General features: G+C 39.0%; 1 protein-coding gene across 1 annotated transcript in view; it reads right to left on the minus strand.

Moving 5' to 3' along the window:
- DOCK3 (dedicator of cytokinesis 3) overlaps nucleotides 1–20,624 on the minus strand; it is a 197,826-nt gene that overhangs the window by 93,343 nt on the left and 83,859 nt on the right. The window contains exons 10-12 of the mRNA XM_085311589.1: nucleotides 11,973–12,054; nucleotides 6,716–6,776; nucleotides 4,796–4,943 (exon numbers count right to left, since the gene is read on the minus strand). Of these exons, the coding sequence (XP_085167715.1) occupies nucleotides 4,796–4,943; nucleotides 6,716–6,776; nucleotides 11,973–12,054 (291 nt within the window). The remainder of the gene's footprint in view (nucleotides 1–4,795; nucleotides 4,944–6,715; nucleotides 6,777–11,972; nucleotides 12,055–20,624) is intronic.

The following is a 20,624-nucleotide window of genomic DNA, read 5'->3' on the forward strand; positions in this document are numbered from 1 at the left end:
TCATTTCTGGTTCCCTCCTAAGAGTACATAGATGGCAAAATTTGGGATAAAAAAAAAAMMRKTTTTTTTTTGGCTGCTGTGGTTTGGAACAGGAAAATAGTGCAGCAAAAGGAATTACAGACTATCTGGAAAAAGTAGTAGTTGGCCATTTTCTACAGCTTCAGTATTGCAAACCTGTGCACTGTCAAGAATAATGAGATAACCTACACAGCCTGCTATGGCAAACCTACTCGCAAACCCCACCAAGGTGCTGATCATCATAAAAGTAAATGCAGCATGGACAACTAGTAATATATTAAGCATGATGAACAAACAAAAAAAGGAAAATGGAGAACACCACTAAAATTACTTCCTCCCAGAATGCTATCCAAAAGGATTCACTTAAAGTGCTTGACCAGGCTGTATTTCACTCCTAGGTTATCAGCTGCCATCAGATGGGGACCATCCCACTCCACATCTCAGTTCTACCTATCTCAGCATTCCTCCCTGCACTACAGGGGGTTATCAGCTGTCTCAGCTCATCATAACAACATATGAACATTAAAGAAAAAGGTTCTATTTGGCCAGACTGGTGGTGTGTCTAGCCCAATACCGCGTCTCCCACAGTGGTAACAGGGGGTAAAACTCCGGCAGGGTACGTGAGCTGCGCTGCTTTCTGCGGTCTGGTCACCTCAGACTCCTCYGGGAGTCCTCCTCAGTCTATTCCTATTCCTCTGTTTTTGGACCTCTGTTCATAAATTAGTCGAATCTCTTTTGAACCTAATTCCGCCCATCTCCACAGTAAATTCCAGGTTTCCTACCTACTTGCTAGAGAAGCACTTTCTTCTGTTTTAATGTGAACCCCTACTAGTTTCACTGAGTGCCCCCAGTTCTGGTACACTTTCATTCAGTGAACAGCGGTTTACTCTCTACCATAATTTTTTAAATCTCAGCCATAGCTGCCACCACCCTTCTCTCTGCAAAGTGAAGCTTCCAATGTTGTTAGTCTCCTCTCATGATGCAACTACTCTACTCTCCTTGATTATTTTAGATGCTCTACTCCACAACTCCTGTAACTACTCTATCCTTTCCGAGRGGGGAGATGAGATGTTCACACAGTACTCGCGGTGCCTAAGCACTAAGGTGACCTTCAGGAACCGAATGGTATGGCAAATTGACTATGTCTGTGCTCCTAAAGACAAACTCTGCAAGGAGACTTGGACTAAGGACCAAGGGACTAAGCRAAAAAGCTTACAGTAATTGTGCTGTTCTGTGCCTACTCACGAGGGAGGAAAAACAGTTGCCTTCACCTTCTTTTCTTATGCTAAGCATTAGAGAACACTTATCTCACTGCAAATAACGTTCTCATTAAAACAAGAAGAGAACCCGTAGCACAAATGCGATGCCAAATGCTGTACGTCACGGCTGAGGCTGCAGAACGCCTCTAACTCTCTGCTCCCTTTCCAGTTGCTGTACCAACCTCTGCAGCGCAGGTTAAAATAGAGCTCGGCCTCTGATGGCTTGTGCCTGCAAATTAAGCCGGAACAAAGTTGTCCCCAAATGTAAGATATAAAGATGGCTTAAAGCTAGTTTTGTATCCAACACCGTACTTCACGTTTCCTGAACACAAAGAATATTCTCCCAAGTCTGAAATGCTGGCCTGAAGACACTTGCCATTAATTCATTTTTATTGTGTTTTCTTAACATTTTGCTTGTCTAAATACCAAATATATTACCAGTTTAAATAAGAAATTCTTCTCGAGTCATCCATCACCTTTTCAAGTCAACTGGTCCCACAGTGAATTTACAATTTGCAATACTGTATCAGACTCCAATGTCAAACGGATGGGGGAAAGAAATGCAGCATAGACTCTGTTCAGCTGGGCAAACAGCAACAACTGAATTTCGATAAGGAAGGGCATTCAGATACACCTCATTAAGAGGGAGGAATTTTAAGACTTAGTGCTAGAGAAGGAGGAAAAAAATACAAAGATTCAGAGAAAATAGGAAGATAAACAAAACTGTAAAAGATATTGAGAAGAAATACATTAAGTTAGGGAAATGGAAAAAACAATGCAAGAAGTGAGGTGCAATGAGTAAAAAAACACCTTTTAAGATTTAAAAAAAATTCATATAAAATATAAATTCAAATAATCTCAGAAAAAATACATGCATGGAGATTTTAGTTTCTGTCTCACTTTTAAAATATTTTACATGTATTCTACTAAAAAGAATTACAAAAGTAAACCTTCATGCTTTTGTGTAATGAGCTTATAAGTAGAGCTGTGGTACTATATCCTCTTAGTAAGATTATAACATGACTTCAGGATTAAGAAACAGGAAAATCTGGATTGCGAGAAAAAAAGCCTTTTTCAGACATAAGTCTTCAACAATAACAGGGCAAGCTCAGAAAGATGGGGAAATTGATTTTTTTTTTTGTATAAACATTTTCTCTTGTTGGTACAGCAAAAATCTCCATCGAAATGTCATGTATGTGTTTCAGCCTCCGTTAGATTTTCAGTCTTGCACAGAGTTTTCCAGCTTCTCCTTGTGAGAAAGCTTTTCTGGCTGTATGCTGCCTGCCTCATTCGTGGCAGCTGCATGGTTTAGGCAGACAGCGTACAAAAAGAAAGCTCAAAAATACTTTTTAACCACTTCTTTAAACATGCAGACCCTCTTTCCTCTGCATTTCATCTTTGTGATGGTTTTGGGTTGGCCTGAGGCATTTTAACAATGATAAAAATGAGCAGCGTGTAGGAAAATCAGGTCAGCATTGTTTAAGTATTTATATATGATTTTGAACTTACAAAGGACCCAAATTTGATGTTTCCAATTTGGATCTACAAAGCAAGAAAAAGTAGCTTGGTTAAAAGAATGTGCAAACCAAAGATGCAAGAAAAAAAAAATCTGTGACAGTATTGTGTTGTGGAGGACCAACAACTATCACAGCTGCAAAAGCAATAAACTCATGCTCTTTAGATACACCCATTTTCCCTTCTGAAGATTTTTGTTGAAGGCTTAGGAGAAACTCTAAACAGCAGTGGCATAACAGATTGGTGTAAAAAATCTTGTTGTAGCTTAGTAGAATGGTAACAGTGGTAAAAACTTACATGCAGCTGACTACAGTGCTGAATTCTGCTAGAGACTTTACTTCCTCTCGAGCAAGGAAGTGGAAGTGCCTTTCCACATAATGTATAATTAAGCCATGGAACTCATAGAGGCCAAAAACATAACACATTTTCTTTTAATAGTTTATATATCTAAAAGAATTTCAAGAGTATCTAGAGTTGTTGTTACTAATGCCAAAAGAAAGTTAGAGTATCTAAGTTTTGCTCTAAAAATACAAATCAGGCTGATCAAAATTCTGGACCTTTAGAATAACCATAAATATCTCCTGAGATGTGAAAACCTTCCTTAAAGGCAGCAAGGGACCTAACTRAATAGCATGAAGAATTCATGAGATAATTACATAATGGCTGATTCCGTCAGCCCCTCAAACAAACCTTACAGGAATATTTTTAGGAACTAACGCATTGTCACTGATAAATGGACAAGTCCAATATTTTATAGGATTTTTCACATAGTATTTTTCTTTCTCTTTTCTCACTGAATAAGATGCATTAAAAGGGAATCAAAACAGAAAACAGTAGAAATCTGATATTCAGAATACTCTATTTCAACACCTTAYGTAAACATTCAGAATACTGCAGTTACAATATATTAAAAGACATCCCTACAAAGCTACATAACCTACATAACATAAGCTACATAATCAAAAATCATTGGTTTGAGATATGCTGAAACTGCGTGGTAACTAAATACCAAGATTATCCATATTCTATTGATACAGACAAGAAAGAAGCCAGTTTTCTTCCTTTTAGCTTGACATTTTTGCTGCAGTTTATGTAAGAATGAGGGAGCTGACTGAGAGACTTTTCTTGGGATGTACAGATTTCTCACGTATAAGGAGGCATCCAAGAATATTTCAGTGAAAACTGAAAGCCTTTTTTTCATTTTTAGTTTCCCTTGAATAGCAGGTTTTCTGCTACTGACTGTACTTCTTGCAAAATATCAAASTTCTATAATCCTCAAATTATCTCATTACTATGACAGTGGCCACAGACGGCAAAGTAATATATGACGAGCTATATCTCAGCCCATCTGCAAAGCAGATCTTGCCAGTATTTATCCTCACTGACAAGAGATTTAAATACTCTTTGCACTCCTTGCAGTTTGCCTGTGGTCTCTTTATTGTGATTATGAGACCAACATTTCATAACAAGCATTTGGTAGTTCAAAGYTCAAAATCACAAATAAACTGAAGATAGATTCTTGCTCATAAACATCAGCTTGTTTTATTTTTTTTTTTCTGGTCACACAATGTTGACTTCAGTTGTTTATTTCTTTTGTTGCTCACCATCATTCATAAGGAATTAAAGATGGTTCATGACTGTATTCCCTTTATCAGGTGGAATACAGCATTTTTCTTTGCTTTTGAATTTAACAGCTTTTAAATAAATTATAAATTACATTATAAAAACTTCTACTTTGTATGTCATATAGATTTGGACATCATTCAATAACTTCTGAAGCACTTCACATATTTGAAACAGCTATAATCTTCATCGGCTTCTATGAGCTTCTGGAATAACAAATGAGCAAACCCCAATACTGACAGCACTAGTTTATCTGGCGAGGAGGATTAAAAACAAGTGCAGCTTATGGCATCTTAGTACTTACCACCTTTTCAGTACCTTAGTAGCCAACATTCACATACTGCTTTTCTTAATTCCTTTCCTTCTCAGGAGTTACTCACGTGTAAACTTTGAGAACAAAATCCTTCTCTTCTTTCAGTTCAGAGATTGACTGAAGTACATCCATGATGCTCAAGACTGCACAGCCATAGGGACGGCGATAGTGTAAATGTGGGGGCCCTTTTTTTGAATCATTTAACAACATGCGACCTAAAATTAACAGAAATTCAAAATATTAGAGATTTAAATGCAGTGATTCCATCAGTTGCGTGTCATGTACATGCTTCTCTTTGAACATAAGAAAGGAGAACTCTGAGATATGAAGCTGCCGTGTGATTAAGTCCCCATTGCTAAAGTAGTTTTCCTAATAGAGTCAAAAATATCAAGACTAGAAAAATCACCATGACTATCTTAGCCAATTTGTTATGTTACACATAACAGTTCATCCAGCACATCTTGCATCAAGGTTAATTATCTGTGCTTGAACTGCAGAATATCTTTAAACGGTCCTACAAGCTTCACGCAAAGCTCTCAGGTAATACAGAGTAATTCCACTGTCAGACTCTATGACACAGTGACGTCTGATAATAAAACATCCTTCTAACACATTTGTGAATTTGAAGGCTTTTATCATCATTCACAGGACAATATAACAAAGCTGTGGTTTCACTAAGCCATTCAGATCTTCTCTGTTTCACAAAAAATATCTGCAGCTGGCAAAGGATGTCAGTAGTGGAAATACTGGAAATAGGGCTGAATACAGCTTCATTGCAAATACAGTCAAACGCTACCTAGCTGCTTTCAGTTACCTCAAAACCTGGAAAACATGAAAGACACTGCACTGTTTAGAATAATACACAGTCAGACAACTGAACAGACTGCCTCYTACTCCTTTAATGCAAGGAGTTAGGCTTAAACACTTGAAGTAAATCATACTTAGCATAGCAAAAATATTTACTTGCTAGTATCTGAGTGAAGATGACATTCATAATCTATAACCATTCAACTCCCTGGTACCAATCATCTCCTTATTAACTAGGGATTTTTTTTTTTAATCCAGCACTGTCCATCCAAATGAGCTTTTAGTAACTTAATTCACTTAAGTCATACAGCCACTTCAGTCAAGCACACTACTGGGCTGATAAATTTGTCWAGCTTTCCATAAACTATCTCAAGACAGCAGTGTACTGTAGCCTATGAGACATACTCTAAATTCAACTTCCATCTTGAATGTTTGCTATTGCTGGTTACTACCATAAACTTGAAAAAAAGAGTAAAGGAAGCTGTGCCTCCTCTACCAATAGTCAGGGAAATCCACTCTACAAAAGGTGACTACTCAAACGAGTTAGCAAGGAAGAGTTCGCACCCTTGCGTAGGGCCAGCTCTARGCCCCAGTGGTCCAGACCTCTCCTGAAGGCCTGACAAGCCTCTCGCAGGGAGATACTGCTGCAAATGCTCCTTTTTGGTGTCACCAGATAGAACAACCACAGGACCCAGGCGTGACTATTTCCCAACTCCTATTTTTAAGAAGCATCTCCTTARCTCCAGTGTGAGTTCTTGGAAGGACGGTATACTCATAGGGTAGAAAACTCATCTTTACGCATATMCACTTATCCACCTTCATCTAATTTACAAGTTGTGAATGATCAGGTATGCTGATGTTCTGTCCACTAAACTAGCGTACATCTTCAGTAAAAACACCTCATTTTAAATTTTGGAACAATGAACAAAAATTTTTATTTAGTTCTGGTGTTTTGTATTTAGTTTGGTTTAAAGTTACTGTTAAGCAGTGATCAGTAACTTTAACGTTAAAATCATCTGTAGCTAAATGCTACAATCTCAACAGATAAGCATGGTCTATGACTGAGCCTTCTGACTGGTTAAATTAATCAGAAAGGTAGCTCAGTAAAAGACACCTTTAAAAATACTTTAAAATTATTTTTAATCTTTGTATACATTTAATGTAGTAAATTATACTGTACCTATTCGAATTACATGGGCAACTATGTACAAATCCCTCTTCATGTCCTTGCTGCTGAGATCCTAACAGATTGGAAAAAAAATAGACATTAAAATATATAACACAATTATATTTGGTAGTAACATTCTTTGAAAGAAAAGGAAGTAAAATATTCTGATTGCTCTGAATAACAATGCTGCATCAGAATTCTATCAAATAATTAAAGTGTTCTGTTCTTCCTTTTTTGGCATTTGACCTTCCAGATCGTTATAGCATACTTAACAATAATTCATTACTAAGACACATAGTATTTGCACACTGGAAGCTCTCTTACCTGGGAATTCCCTGGATATGTTCTGATAATATTGTAAACAGGCATCAGCTTCTAAGCCATTCCCAYTCCCATCATCTTTTTGCTCTCTAGGAAAGATCTAAGAAACACTTCYTCCTCCTCCTTTTCTTACTAAACTCCAAGACAAGGTTGTAAGCAGGCACTAGGTACTGTGAGAACATGCGCTGCTGTTTTAAGATGCTGMTGCAAACGTGCTCCGCTGCAAGAGCTGTCACCTCTTTTCCCCCTCTTTCCACTCAAAGCAGCACCGTCTTACTGCTACATACTGCCGTATGCCCTACAGCCTCCAGAGAGCCCCCAGCGATCGTAGAGGGCATCACTATAGTAATTTCAGAGGAGAAGAGCAACTGTCAACTGGGAACTCCGGAAGGCTAATGCACCTGCCGCGTGAACGTGGCGGGGCGAGTGAAGCGTACGCGCATGGCAGGGAGAGAAGACAACTCGAGAAGGCAGCTTTCAGCTCAGTTATCACCGCTTGCTTAATTCCTTCCTGTATGCTGCAGAAAGGGGCATCACCTCATGGCACTGAAACCAAAATAACTTTACGTCTGTACAAGAGGTTTTTGAAACAGGATGCTTTTAACAGCTTTATACCTGAGTTTGCAATCAACTGGGGATGATGGCTGTGTTTTCACATCTCTTCACTTTCTCTTTTCAACTGCAGAGAGATATCCATCCCACTTCAAAACGTTTGTGTGCAGGCAGGAGAACAGTGGTCGAGATGGCTACACACACACACGGCCGTTCTTTACTACTGCATTTCTTTTTTTGGAAAAGTCAGCCGGAAAAAAATCTCAGTAGTACATTCGAAATCCTGCCTGCATCTTTTTGAAAAGAACTAAGTGGTATTACAACCACTATAAAAGGAAAACACATTTTTTTTGTAATGAAAGAAAAATTTTAAACTATGGCATTCAAATTTTGTCATTCTTCGTTTTAACCAAATTGGAAAATTAAAATTCATTATTTTGCTGGAAAGTAAAAACTGAACAGTAATGGGAATGGCAAACTTCTTTTCTCGCCAACTGAGATTAYGAACTTCAGAGTACAGTGTCGCTCCTAACTACAGCAAAATAAAACCTGGGCACAGTGACCAAGAACTGCGAGTAAAATGAGCTTAGTTTAAGAAGTTTAAAACCACTTTCAAATAGCATTACACTGCGAAAGCACAGCAGGCAAGCATTAAATTGATGGCTGTATGTTGTTACTCCTTTTAAAGGGAGCACTGTATTTCCCTGGGTGGCAGATGCAGCGAGTTGCAAGTATGCTGTTTGGTATGCTTATTAGCTAGCAGATCATGTCTCTCTGCAGGGAAAGAATTAAGCCATATAAATCTTCCGTCGTGTTTTCTCCTCAAGCCTTATTCTGCTGCTGCACGAATGAGGGAATGTGCTTTCCAGGCTTTGTCACCTAACACACCAGTGCAGCRCACGGGAGGCGCCGTCTTGTATGTCTTGGAGAAACTCTACACTAAGAGCAGGTTTCACATAGTTTTAATCTCGGCAGTGTCTCACAGTACATTTCAAAAGGCAAAAAACTGGGAGGTTGTACTTGATACGCAAGAGTAAATAGATTTTTCAAAATATGCACGATCTGAGAGGTGGATATTTATTATACCATAAGATTACCACTTCTGATTAACATCATTTTGCAGAACTATTTATTCAAGGGTGTCAAAATATCAGAAAATGGTAGAGCATGCACATGTTGATGGCTTCACCCATTAGCCACTCTTCAGTTTTACAGAAAATATATCCTGTCCCTGCCGAGACACACAAAGTCAGGGCATAGATGGCTGTGTATTCTGTAAGGTGCAGCAGTGGTTTTTTGCAGGGGGAGAAATTCTTACTATGACATGGACCAAAACAACTCCAGAAGTCTCCCCTGCRTGGAAACTTTCACATACTTTTCTTTCACAGAATCCAGGCACRTGACTTGTAACCCAGAAGAGGCCGTGCTGGGTTTTTACTTGCTTATGTGCAACATAAATGAATCAGTTTCTGCAACTCTGCTCTTAGCGCTGCATCTACAGGGCACTACTTCCCACAGCCTCCTSACCTTCCCAAGGACACTGCTTGACAAGCAAAATAATTTCATGGTAATTCTGATTTCATGTTWTGTTTTTTAAAAAAAATTAACCTCAAAAAAAGTTTTCCTTAACAGAGGTGGATAAGAGTTACTTTATAAGACGTTAGTTCTTTGCAATGCTTCTTTGTAGAAAGGCCTAACCGTATGTTTAAAAAGAAGTGTTATCTTGACTACCACTAAATAAACAGTCATTTTAACCAAACTGGGAACTTTTTGCCAAATTCAGCAGTCAGCCTTGTAGGCTGGAGATAATAAGGTATTTAACAAAACCGTGGACATGTAGCGTGGTCACATTTTAATCCAGATATAGAAGGGCATCTAAGGCATTCGTAGGCTGAAGTTTAGTTGAGTGAGTTTTTTTATCTTTGGAGGAAATGCTTTCACACTTTTCGTGTGATATGACAGCTGATCCAAAAACACAACACAACTAATTTTGATATCTTATATAAGGAGATACTTAAGAGATATTAGGAGATGCACTTAGGAGCATCACAGACAGCAACAGAAGACAGGGACACTTTGAAGATACAAATATAGAGCTTTTTCCCCTCTAGGAAGGGATAGAGTTTTGGAAACTTCCTTGAGAGTGAGAGGTGGGGGAGGTGGATCCCTCCCCCCCCAATAAACTGATTCAGACACAACACTAACACAAGTCACAGAACCACCTTATTTTGGAAGTGTAACATAGGACAGTTACCCAGAAGGCCTCAAGTTCCCTTTTCGTTTCAAGTACTATAAATTGACTTTAGGAGTATCTTAGGTAGGCATAAGMAGCAAAGCTCAAGGGATCTCACCAAGTTTCACAAAACACAATATTAACATGCCATGCCCGAAGCGGTCTCTCTTTGATCTGCAAATATTCAGTAATCCGTACAATAGACAACGTTTTATTTGCCTGTTCTCAATTTGTTAGCCTTTGGAAGGCAATAATCAGATGAGCAGAACCACCCAGAAACGAGGGCAGGTAGCAAGAACTCTGCAAGCAGGGAAACTGCAGCACAGAAGGAGACTGAGTGATTGCTAAGAGCAGCAGGAAGCAAATGCAGTTGGGCCTCTTGGGTTCTGCGAACAGAAGTTTCCTAGGGGAGCCCTGCTATCTGATGCAACCCAAGAAGCCCCAGAACAGAGTGAAGCCAAGCCTGGAAGCAAAGACATGCTTTGCAAGAACATGATGGGCAGGCAAATGTTATAAACTCCTTTTAATTTTATCCTGTCTCACCTAGATATTTTGAAACTTTTTTATTTTAGAACATTGTCTTTTTAAGGTCTGCTGAAAGGAAACTTGGCTTTTGAGCTTAAATGCACTTTGGGAGGCTCAAAATAACTGAAAGGYTTATCTGCTTCAAAGTTCTGCCTGACTCAACAGCTCAGTGAGTCAGAAACATATGTATTGAGAAGTGTTTTAGCCACCATGGAACCATCGTTATTAGCAGTGAATGCATCTAGCCTGATCTCTCATTTTGCTACATGAATCAACRTTCTTGGTGAAAAAGATACAAATGAGACCTTTTCTGGGATCACTGCAAGGCATCTTTCCATTGTATGATACTGTGCCAGCTACTGTGAAAATAATAATTTAAGATTATTTATCTGAATTAGGATTTTCCCAGCAGTAAAAATACTGTCCCACACTAGGGCTCTTTGAAGACTATCCTTGATTGCATGTCTACGTCTACTTGGGAAGCCTTCTATGTCAGTGCTAACTAATGGAAAATAAAAAGCTACTGAAGTTACCTCCTACTGTTGACATACTGTCCACAATTTTGTCTTATGTGTAATTGGAGGGATGAATACAGAACTTTCTTATCATGTTATCAACTGCAGTTATGCTGTCAGGAAGAATCTCTACAGAGCAGACCAGAAAGCAGCATCCGAATTTTTGTAAAGCTGCAACTGTCTGGTTTAAGAGGTTAAGAGAAAATTTCATCGCCATCAGATTAATATAGATCCACCAGAGGCTAGGCTACTAAGAAAACTACACACTGTTGCCCCTTTGCTACCTACTTCTGGAAGTTGTTTGAATATACTGATCAAAAACACTGTATCAGAACTAAAACAAGAAGGTGGGTGGCTGAAGGGTCACTCTAAGGAAACCTGTCTTGCTTGCACAGATGGTTAAAGAGTGCTGCTACAGCTGGTCATATCTGCTTTGCACTGGTGGAGGTGGAGAGAGAGGGTTATTTGCACAGACTTGCTACAGAAACTTAGGCAGTCACAGGATTTCCAGTAGCGCACCACTCCCTGTAGCCCACCTTGGCTGCTTGCTGGGGCTTTCTGCTCCATCATACGTACTGTGTTGTCCCCACTGACCCACTGTGGACCCAGGAGGATACTGCTGCACCAGCTACTTGGACTCTCAAACATACCACAATAGAAATCTGTTTGGAGAATTTTCTGGTTTTAGGTGTGGGGTTTTGTGCTTCCACCTCTCTTCCTCTCTCTTTTCAGAATTGAAGTTTAAGAAAAAAAGAAAATACCTTGCTTTATGCTCTTTATGCTCAGGGCAACGCATTTTTTTTCACTATGCCCTATTATCTAATATATAATCACATATATAATACATACAAAGAAAACATTCAGAACTTCAAATTATAAGCAGGAACAGCTGTAATTAAAAAGTAGTGTTTCTTTCTTTTTTTTTTTTTTTGGCTAAATGGACAATCTGTTTAGCAGCATTTCCATTTTCTTATGCTAACATTTAGTTATAACCATAGCAAAACTTACAAACAGCTTCCATTTCATTCAATATACAGGAAGGAAAGAATTGCTCTTCTCCTCAGGGTGACTACATCTACAACCCGACTACCGTAAAGGAAGAGGAAAGGGAACAAGCACGTACTGTGAAAAGTGCACACATTCGATCTATCTTCTCTGGATTCCTGGGGCCTCCATTCTTGTTTAACCTCACCATAAACCTCTCACTAGAAAGCAAACAATATGAAAAGGTATGAGTTTCATGTACACACTTCAATATAAAAATACAGATGGATCATTTCTTCTTTTTAAGACACACTAGGTATTATCATTTTTTAATTTCTCAGAGTGTATGAACCAGTACCCACTGATCTAGATAAAATTACATTGAAGAGTTTGTGTAAAGGATAGAAGACTTTAATAGGAAGTCCTCTGCGTGTGAAGACACCATGGCGATGCATATTCATGATGAGATAACACTAAAGTAATATGAATATATGAAGCACAGGATTTGAACACATTCCCCTTGTCTGAAGTATACTTGCTGGGGCTTAGTGTAACCAAAGGCACAGTGCAAGTTCATTAAAATCCTCTCAAAACAAGAATATCAACAACAACAAAAAAAAAAATCAAGCAATCTCCTTCAATGAATATTATTTTTAGAAGCAATGCACTAGTTCAAACATATGAAGATTCAATAGACTGAACTGCTCATCAAACAAATTCAATAGTCCTTTGGCCAGCAAAAACAGTGTGCAAAGCATGGGTGCAAAATAAATAACTCTGACTATGCATGGTAAGTTATGGATGTTGATGTGACTGCAAGACAGACATAGAATTTATATATACAGATCAATTAGATGAATAGTATTAATTATTCAGTAGATGTCTAACACCACACTAATGACCAGGAAAGTATTTGCTAGTCTTAAATTCTGACAAGCCATTTATAGATTTACTATGTAGAGAGTGAACTTTATAATATATATATATAAGCATTATATACACACATACATATGCATTATATAGAATAATTCAGGAATTAAAGCTCACTAAAGTTCTTCAAGAAATAATGCGTTACAACTACTTTCACCTCCATTGATCCTAATAACAAAGTTATTTTTTTTCAGAACTGGGGTTGAATACAGCACTGTATGTGGGAAAGCCGTGCAGACTGTTCCTCTGTGGGACAGACGATGGCAGAGCAAAGGGTGTCAAATCTGAGCTGAGACAGACTATTTATACTTGATTCATCGCCAAAAGTCATTTTTACCTARCACGCTTTCAAAATATCTAAAGAGACTCTATCAGCTCATCCAATGGCCTCCTGCAAGATTTTGCTATATTAATAACCGGGAAATCTTTTGAAATTTGTAATTCAGCCTTACTCTTGTTACAGCCACACAGAACACCCGGTCGCTCTCCCCGCTGTCCAGTCATTGCCAATAACTGAAGTTTACTTCCATCTTTTTCACGTCCCTATTCCTCACTCATCCCATTACATCTAGCATTATCCCAGAAACCTCTTTAAATCCCATCCTTAATTTCCAATCCTGTTTCCAATATGCATTTCCATCCTCAGTTTCCAATATTGTTTAAGAATAGTAAAGAGACACTAGCCTAAATATCCCACTAAGGTCTCACTAATGCTATTAATGACCATAATACATTCTGCCATAGATTCGACTCTTCACAGCATGACACTGCTGACTTACGTTTTGAGTTGATTAGTTGGGCAGACCACATTTTACAGCTGCAAATTTCTTTTTCTGTCAATGAAATCCAGGAAAAATATATCCCTGTTTGCAATGACTGTGAAAGCCCACTGCTTTCAGCTATAAATGCAACTCCTTCTTCAGACAAAAGGGCTTTTCTACACACATTTAGGGTTAAGAAACATGATAGATATTCAATCAGTTAATCTGTCATTTTAGTATCTACATTTTTTGAAAGGCTTCAGTCTTCAAGGTGTCTATTCCCCCAGATTATCTTCTGCAAAAAGACAGAATCTAGATAAAAGTCCAGAGTTTAATAAGACAAAAATGTCTAATCTGAGCAAACTGGATACTGAAACACTTGCCCAGGAATATATGCATTAAACATCACTTTTATTATAACTGAACATGTTCCAACAACTTAAAGGCAAAACAAAACAAGAAGAATCCCTCAGATATATCATAAGAAAACTTTCTTTAAAAAGAGTGGTTATAACCTAATGAGTGATGGATGAGTATGGGGAGGTTCAGAGCATATGACACAATTTCAATGCTTGATTAAACTGCTGTCAAAAAATTCATTTTCAGCCATTCTGAAAATACACTGAAAACACTCATTCTTGCATGAAATCAAAACTAAGAAACACCCCAAAACAAAGAATTAACTTTTACCTTGTGGAGTACAGACCTATGAAATGCCACATCAGCAGCAATATCTTAAACAAAAACTTATTCATTCCTCTTGCTCCTACATGCTAGAAACAGTCTTCAACTAGTTTAACTGCAAGATGCCCCCTGCACTAACTCACATCGTGGTGAAATCGCTGCTTGTATAGCAGTCAGTCAGGTCTTAGGATCACTGGCAGGAGCAGTAGTTACTGAAGCTACTCAAATCTAAGAAATGTTGTTCGGATAAGCAAAGTCAAATAGCTTCTTGTTCTTTTCCTTGAAAAGAAAAATGAAAGAACAGTGTCTCAATTCTTGGCTTCCTTTAACTGTATGAAAAAGCAGGACTGACTTCTGTTTCTGCAAAAAGGAAGGAAGCAATCAGTGGTTTGGGACATCACATTTTCAGCATGAGGAAAGGGGCAAGTGCGGAGATGCAGGGGGTGGCATTACGCCTGCAGGAAGGGGTTTTGTTGCTTTTATTTTATTTTTCCCATAGCATGCTAAGATGACAAGCAAAGAGCTTGCAACGGATTAGYAGCCTTGTATTAACTTCCTGGCAAGTTTAACTACTTGGTGGTTGTAAGACAAAGTCTGAGTACGTATCAATTTACAAATACGGGTACAGCAGTATCAGATGCACATTGGCTAAGCAACAGAAATCTGTAGAGAGCGTGTKGGCCAATTTCTGTTTGAACTGGATGACAAAGGACAGGGGCACATACAGACACTGTTTAGGAASATACAGGAGACTGGTTTTCTGAAGCAGAGAGTCAATCCCCTTAAGGAGAAACCTCACGTCTTGCACCTTCCCCTTGTCTTAATGATTCTGCAGCAATTTCTCCCAGAAATAGGTGCCACCTTCACCCTTCCATTCGCATGCGTTGCTGCATGGGAAAATGTACAAATCTCTTCCCTCTTCTTTTTCTTACTTTCCTTGCTGCTTCTGTACAGAGAACTGAGCGATGATTAAAATAAAGCCTGTAAATTTTATGAACATCTCAGTTTCTGTCAAAAACATATTTAACGAGATTTTCAGAATCTAGTGTTTGAATTATAACTTCTAAGACTAAAAACATTATTTTTAATGTATATAAGCATCCCATGACAGAGGTGTCAACACGATGTGAAAAGGCTCACACATTGGAAGACACAGTTGCATAACTGGTTGAATTTCAGCCCTTGGCTCTCTTTCAGTGTCTCCCTAGGTGTCCTCCTCACTCTTCCAAAATCGTGCAACCCTTAGCTGCCAACAAAATAAAAATTCAGCATSCAAAAAAATCTGAAAAGCTGTCACAGAAGCTAGCGTGAATAAGCTTTAGTAAGACGCGTCTGACCAGCAAACTTCACCTACTTTTGTCACACTTAATCCTGCCATTTAAGARATAGTTAAGAGCACAGAATACTTCATTTCTTACCAAAAAAAGACTCCTAGTCTCCCCATCTAATGAAAGCTAATATCCCTGGCAATAATTCTAGAATAAAATYCGAGTTGATGTATGAATATTACATGCTTTTTAGGATATTACTGTTAAAACATCATTTTTGTTCCACATTAAAAGGCGAGAATAAATTCTGTGCACTGCAAAGCCAGGTAAAAGGATAGATACCTACGTATTTTCTTTCGATAAACTGCAAACGGTAACTGAACTCGCAGCAGGAGGCTGCAGCATGAGTTCAAAGAGCTTGGGAAGAGCAACCCACCTCCTCTGACACRAGAAAATCGGCCAACATTTGCCTTCTACATACCGCAGCTTTACTGTGCACTGCATACCCTTGTCACTCGAACTCATCAACCACGCTTAACCGATGTAGAATAGTGAACCCTATCTTTCCTGGATAAGGCATCTACAGACATTTTATAAACTTTTCAACTTTATAGGGCACTGATAACTTAGTCGTAATTATGGTCGTGAGACCTACGGAAGGCTCTTACTGCATTTTCCTGTCTACTTGATCTATTGCTGCAGAAAGGTACAGAGGATACTTAGCTGMGATAAACAAAGCAGCTATTCTCCCCATCCAAAGTGAAAGAATAAAATAACTTGTAGGGTTTCAGCTGTTAAGAGCTCTGTCTAATTTGTAACACTGATAGGAGTCTAGACCACCAAATTAAGAGTAGAAAGTGAAGTAACACTCAGGCAAAGCTTTCCTTAAACCTGTGCAGCATGCCYGCGAACAGGAGCGGCTGTTACAGACCGAAAGGCGTTCTTTACCCCAAATCCTCGTTTCCTCGCAGAGCTGGATGTGGCTAGGACACAGGGGAGGACTGTAGTGTTCACTTTGTCTTAATAGTCTTGAAGAACAGACTACTAACTCCAAGGTAAGGTAATGGTTTACGTGACTAGTAAAACAAAGATCAGATCATTGGCTTTATAGATTTGAAGACAGAAGAAAGCAAGCATACTGCAGGGGCTATACGTTCGGCAAATCCAGAGTTTTCAATGTAATTTCAGAGACGATCAGTTACAGAACCAGTTCTTAATAACATGTATTTCTCTTCCTGTACAAGCGTAGCTTCCCAAAGAACTTCAATTGGCAARTTATTGGTATTTTGATACTGAAAGGAAGAGCAGAAGCACCTTTAAGTAGAATTCAACAAGTGTATTCCAAACTTTCTGAAATGAAAAAAGTTATCTAAAGGTGTTTAAATACATCCACACTAAAGATTACTTAAAAGATACATCCACGCTCAAGACCTTTGCTACTCCGTAATTATACCACAATTGAACTGCAGGCTTTGCACCAGATCTAGACCCACTGTTAAGGGAAACTTGTGCAAGTGAGTTATAAAGTATTTATTTTCTCTAAAGCTCATGTTTGACTCCTCTTATTCCAAAATCATCAATGTGCTAACTGCATAGAGATMTCTTCAAAGAGAAACCCTGTTTCAGCCATTCCACAGAGTCGCAACATATTGCTGTATTTTTTTCTTGCTTCTTCAGGTCCCCAACTGCTGTTGAACGACCTCTGCTCTCCCCTGGAGTAGAGGTCTGCACTTCTGCACTTCGTCTTTACACCCACCTCTGCTGAGCAATGACTAGCAAACCGACCCAGGATACTGCTCACACCCTCACGCGGACATAGCCTACCGCAAACGTGTCTTCCACGGATCACAGCAAGTGTTTTTCTATCTATCTGTGCTGTCTCAAAGCATGAGCGTGTCTAATCATGTAATGACTTAGGACAGTGGTTCTGATTACTCACTACAGTTTCTATAGAAATTCATGAATCAGATTTCACAAATCTGTTTATATGACATTCTAATATCAGGAAAAGTCTTTCTTTTAAATAAAGAAAAATGCTGTATTGCACTGGCTTCCCATTTGTGCTGCATCCTATAATATAGGTAACTTGCAGAAGAGAAAGGGGCTTCTCGTATTTTCTTACAGAATTTCACATAAGGTTAGAGAAAACAAWTTTTTTTTCAATCTATTTGCCACATTCTTCAGTATCTTTCTCATATTTGTCAACCACAGAAAGTATGCTATGCTCAGTGACTCAAATGGTTCGCTATGTGACAGCATGCTTTACTGATGCTTTTGAGAACACATTGCAAAAACTTCCTGAAACGGAAAGAGTTTTCACATTAGGACCTCTGAACTCATATGTTAACCACAAAGAATTYCCTGTAAATCATGAAGAAAGCATGTGCATGTATTAACACCTCATTTTTTTCTTGTAAGTATTGGGTTGATCTTTCTTTTGAAAGGTTTCGAATGACACATATTGACACTGTTCATGACCCCTAAATAAATACTGGAAGAAATTGAAGAKTAAAGTTCTGCTCAAACAGTAATATCCATGTACAAAGAAAAAAAAAAAGGCAATTTGTTCACAGTCCAGTTATGTGTATCCCCTATAGAAAAGCTTTTCAAGTTTATTTTGTTGCTCATCCTCTCTGGGGGGGGGGGGAAAGGGGTGGAAATCTAAGTCCTTAGAGCTGCTGGGAGCCTGCCCCAAAATTAAAATCTTCCCGTGCTTCCTAGAACAAGTCTCCAGTCCTCAATTTGTGTGCGAGGACAAGTCAGTCGACTGCCTACCAAACGGCACTGCACCCCTACAAAGCGCTCGTTTCCCGTTCAGTGTTGACCATAAGCTTGTAATAGATCCCGCAGTACAGCAGTATTTCAGCAAGCAATCATCCGTAGGGGTCACTCTTGAACCCCGGAGACAGAAGATCACCTCTGCTGAACTTTCAGATTGCAAAATGTCTGAAGTGATTCACGGGCTACTGAAAAAAAAAAAAAACTCTTCCTTTTCATGCAAGTGCTCCTGTTTTCTTCTTGTCATCAGGCACCCGATCCTCATGACCYACAATAAACCCAGCTTCAAAAACAAGGGAAGAAAAGTGCATTGCATTGGTTTACAGAGCGTATTTTATAAAGACATCTTGGAGAAAAGAACACCAAATTTGTGAGGGAAATGAATGTGCCTCTGAGCAGAYGGCTCCAAGCAACGCAGTTTGCTTCCCAACAAATTCAGGCCTGAAGCTCATGAATTATTAAGCTGCCACGTTGGCCACAAGCCACAGAGGAGGATTACAGAGCTTACAGAAAGACTCTTACTGCAAACACTAKGTTTCTATAGGAACAGAAATTAGTTAAAATAACTACCTGTCATTTCTCACAACTACCTTAAAAAAATCCCCCCAAAACAAAAAGAAACCCCRAACCCCAGAAACATTAAAAACATTGTTGAAGCCTGCAAAAGAAGTGTAGCTAAGCACCAACTGCATTCTCCTGGTGTTCTCATGCATCTGCCACACTTGAGCACTTGACACCGTCATTAGCATTTCTGTTTGCTTGTTATTTAAATCATGCAAGGTATATATTTGTGTTCCTGAAAGGAATCCTCTCCAGTAAGTAGAAAAAGTTTCTATTTACAAAAAGAGAGAAGTTGGTCAATAGTGTGATTCCTTAATCCCYGTCAGTGATGCTGATCTCAGATTAATGAAAAAAGCCAAACCAGCCTGGCCAGGCAGGAGGTGTGAAATRTTTTGAGCATCTGTGATGCTCTGTGATGTAAACTTCTAAATTTGGGCATTAAGTATTTTATAAAAAAAAAACAAGCATTTTATCACTGTTTCTAACTTGGGAGCTGCTAATTTGTCAGAAATTGTTCAAGACCTATGGCAACGACTGTTTCATTTAATTTACGACACAAGAGTGTGACCACACACACTTGCTGTTTGGTTTTGCATGTTCTGATCTAAAAGTCAGAGGCAAAAAATTGGTTTTTAACAGTGAATTTTGCTATGAAAAGAGCTCAAGGATCAAGAGCTGTAGTTAGTATGCTGCGTCTACTCATAGACAAAAAAGCTTTCTTACAGTGATGGCTTTCTTCCACCTAGATGTTTAACACCCCATGCATTTGAGCTCTCCCAACTGCGACAGCAAAATGGCAGTTCTGCCTGAAYRCGAGGGGGAAYTTCTTCCCTGKGAGAGTGACGGAGCMCTGGACCAGGTTGCCCAGAGAGGTTGTGGAGTCTCCWTCTCTGGAGATMTTCAARGYCYGCSTGGRTGCAACCCTGTCTAACATGCTCTAGGTGACCCTGCTTGAGCAGGAGGCTTGGATTAGATGATTTCCAGAGGTCCCTTCCAACATTACTGATTCCAGGATTCTATGAAAATCTCCTTGGTCAGGATGGGGTGGTGGTGCCGTGYTTTCCTTCCTTCTGAGCAGGGAAAAGGGAAGRAAAACTTAGCAAAATACCTGCAGCTTGCATATTTCTTCCTGTTAACAGATAAAAAAAATCTCATGATCCTTTAAGAAAAATCTGTATCCCTGCCCACTGATATGTGAAAACTGAAAAGAGCACCAACCTGAGAGCAGCTTTTCTTTCTTTTTCTTTTTTTTTTTTTTTTTGGGGGGGGGGGGGAATAGGGAGAGAGAAAATGGAAGGGGAAGATGGATATATGGATATATTATTGCTTTGGTAAAAATTTGATTTGGGGAAAAGCTCCTCTTTTCCAATAGTTTCATATTAGAAATTTTATAGGAAAGAATGGACATCCCCAACAAGGCTACCTACTTGCCTCTCTACAGCAACTCTCATCTACAAATCCAAACCAGAATTGTTTCTTTAAATATATCATATGAAYAAGTAAAGGACTACATGGGAAAATGAAGCAAACAAAGACTCGGGAGGGARATATAGGGAATGGAAGTGCACTGGAGCAACTGGAAGAGAAAACTAAGAGGCGTTATTCCTCTTCTGCACCCTCCCTGTTGACCCAAAACCCTTACAAAAATGTTCCAGAGATTATACTTGTTCTCCAGTGATGATCYAACCCATATTTTCCGAGAGTTTTATGTTGTGCTGTAGCGGCTCTTTTTTCCCCCGCCATATTAACCACAGTGATTAGRGCAACGGCCATCTCCGTGGATGGCAACGTTCCTTAACACTTGCTTAG

The sequence above is a fragment of the Rhea americana genome, unplaced genomic scaffold, assembly GCF_003343005.1.
Source record: "Rhea americana isolate MKP2758 unplaced genomic scaffold, rheAme1 scaffold_345, whole genome shotgun sequence".
In the NCBI taxonomy this organism is placed as follows: Eukaryota; Metazoa; Chordata; class Aves; order Rheiformes; family Rheidae; genus Rhea; species Rhea americana.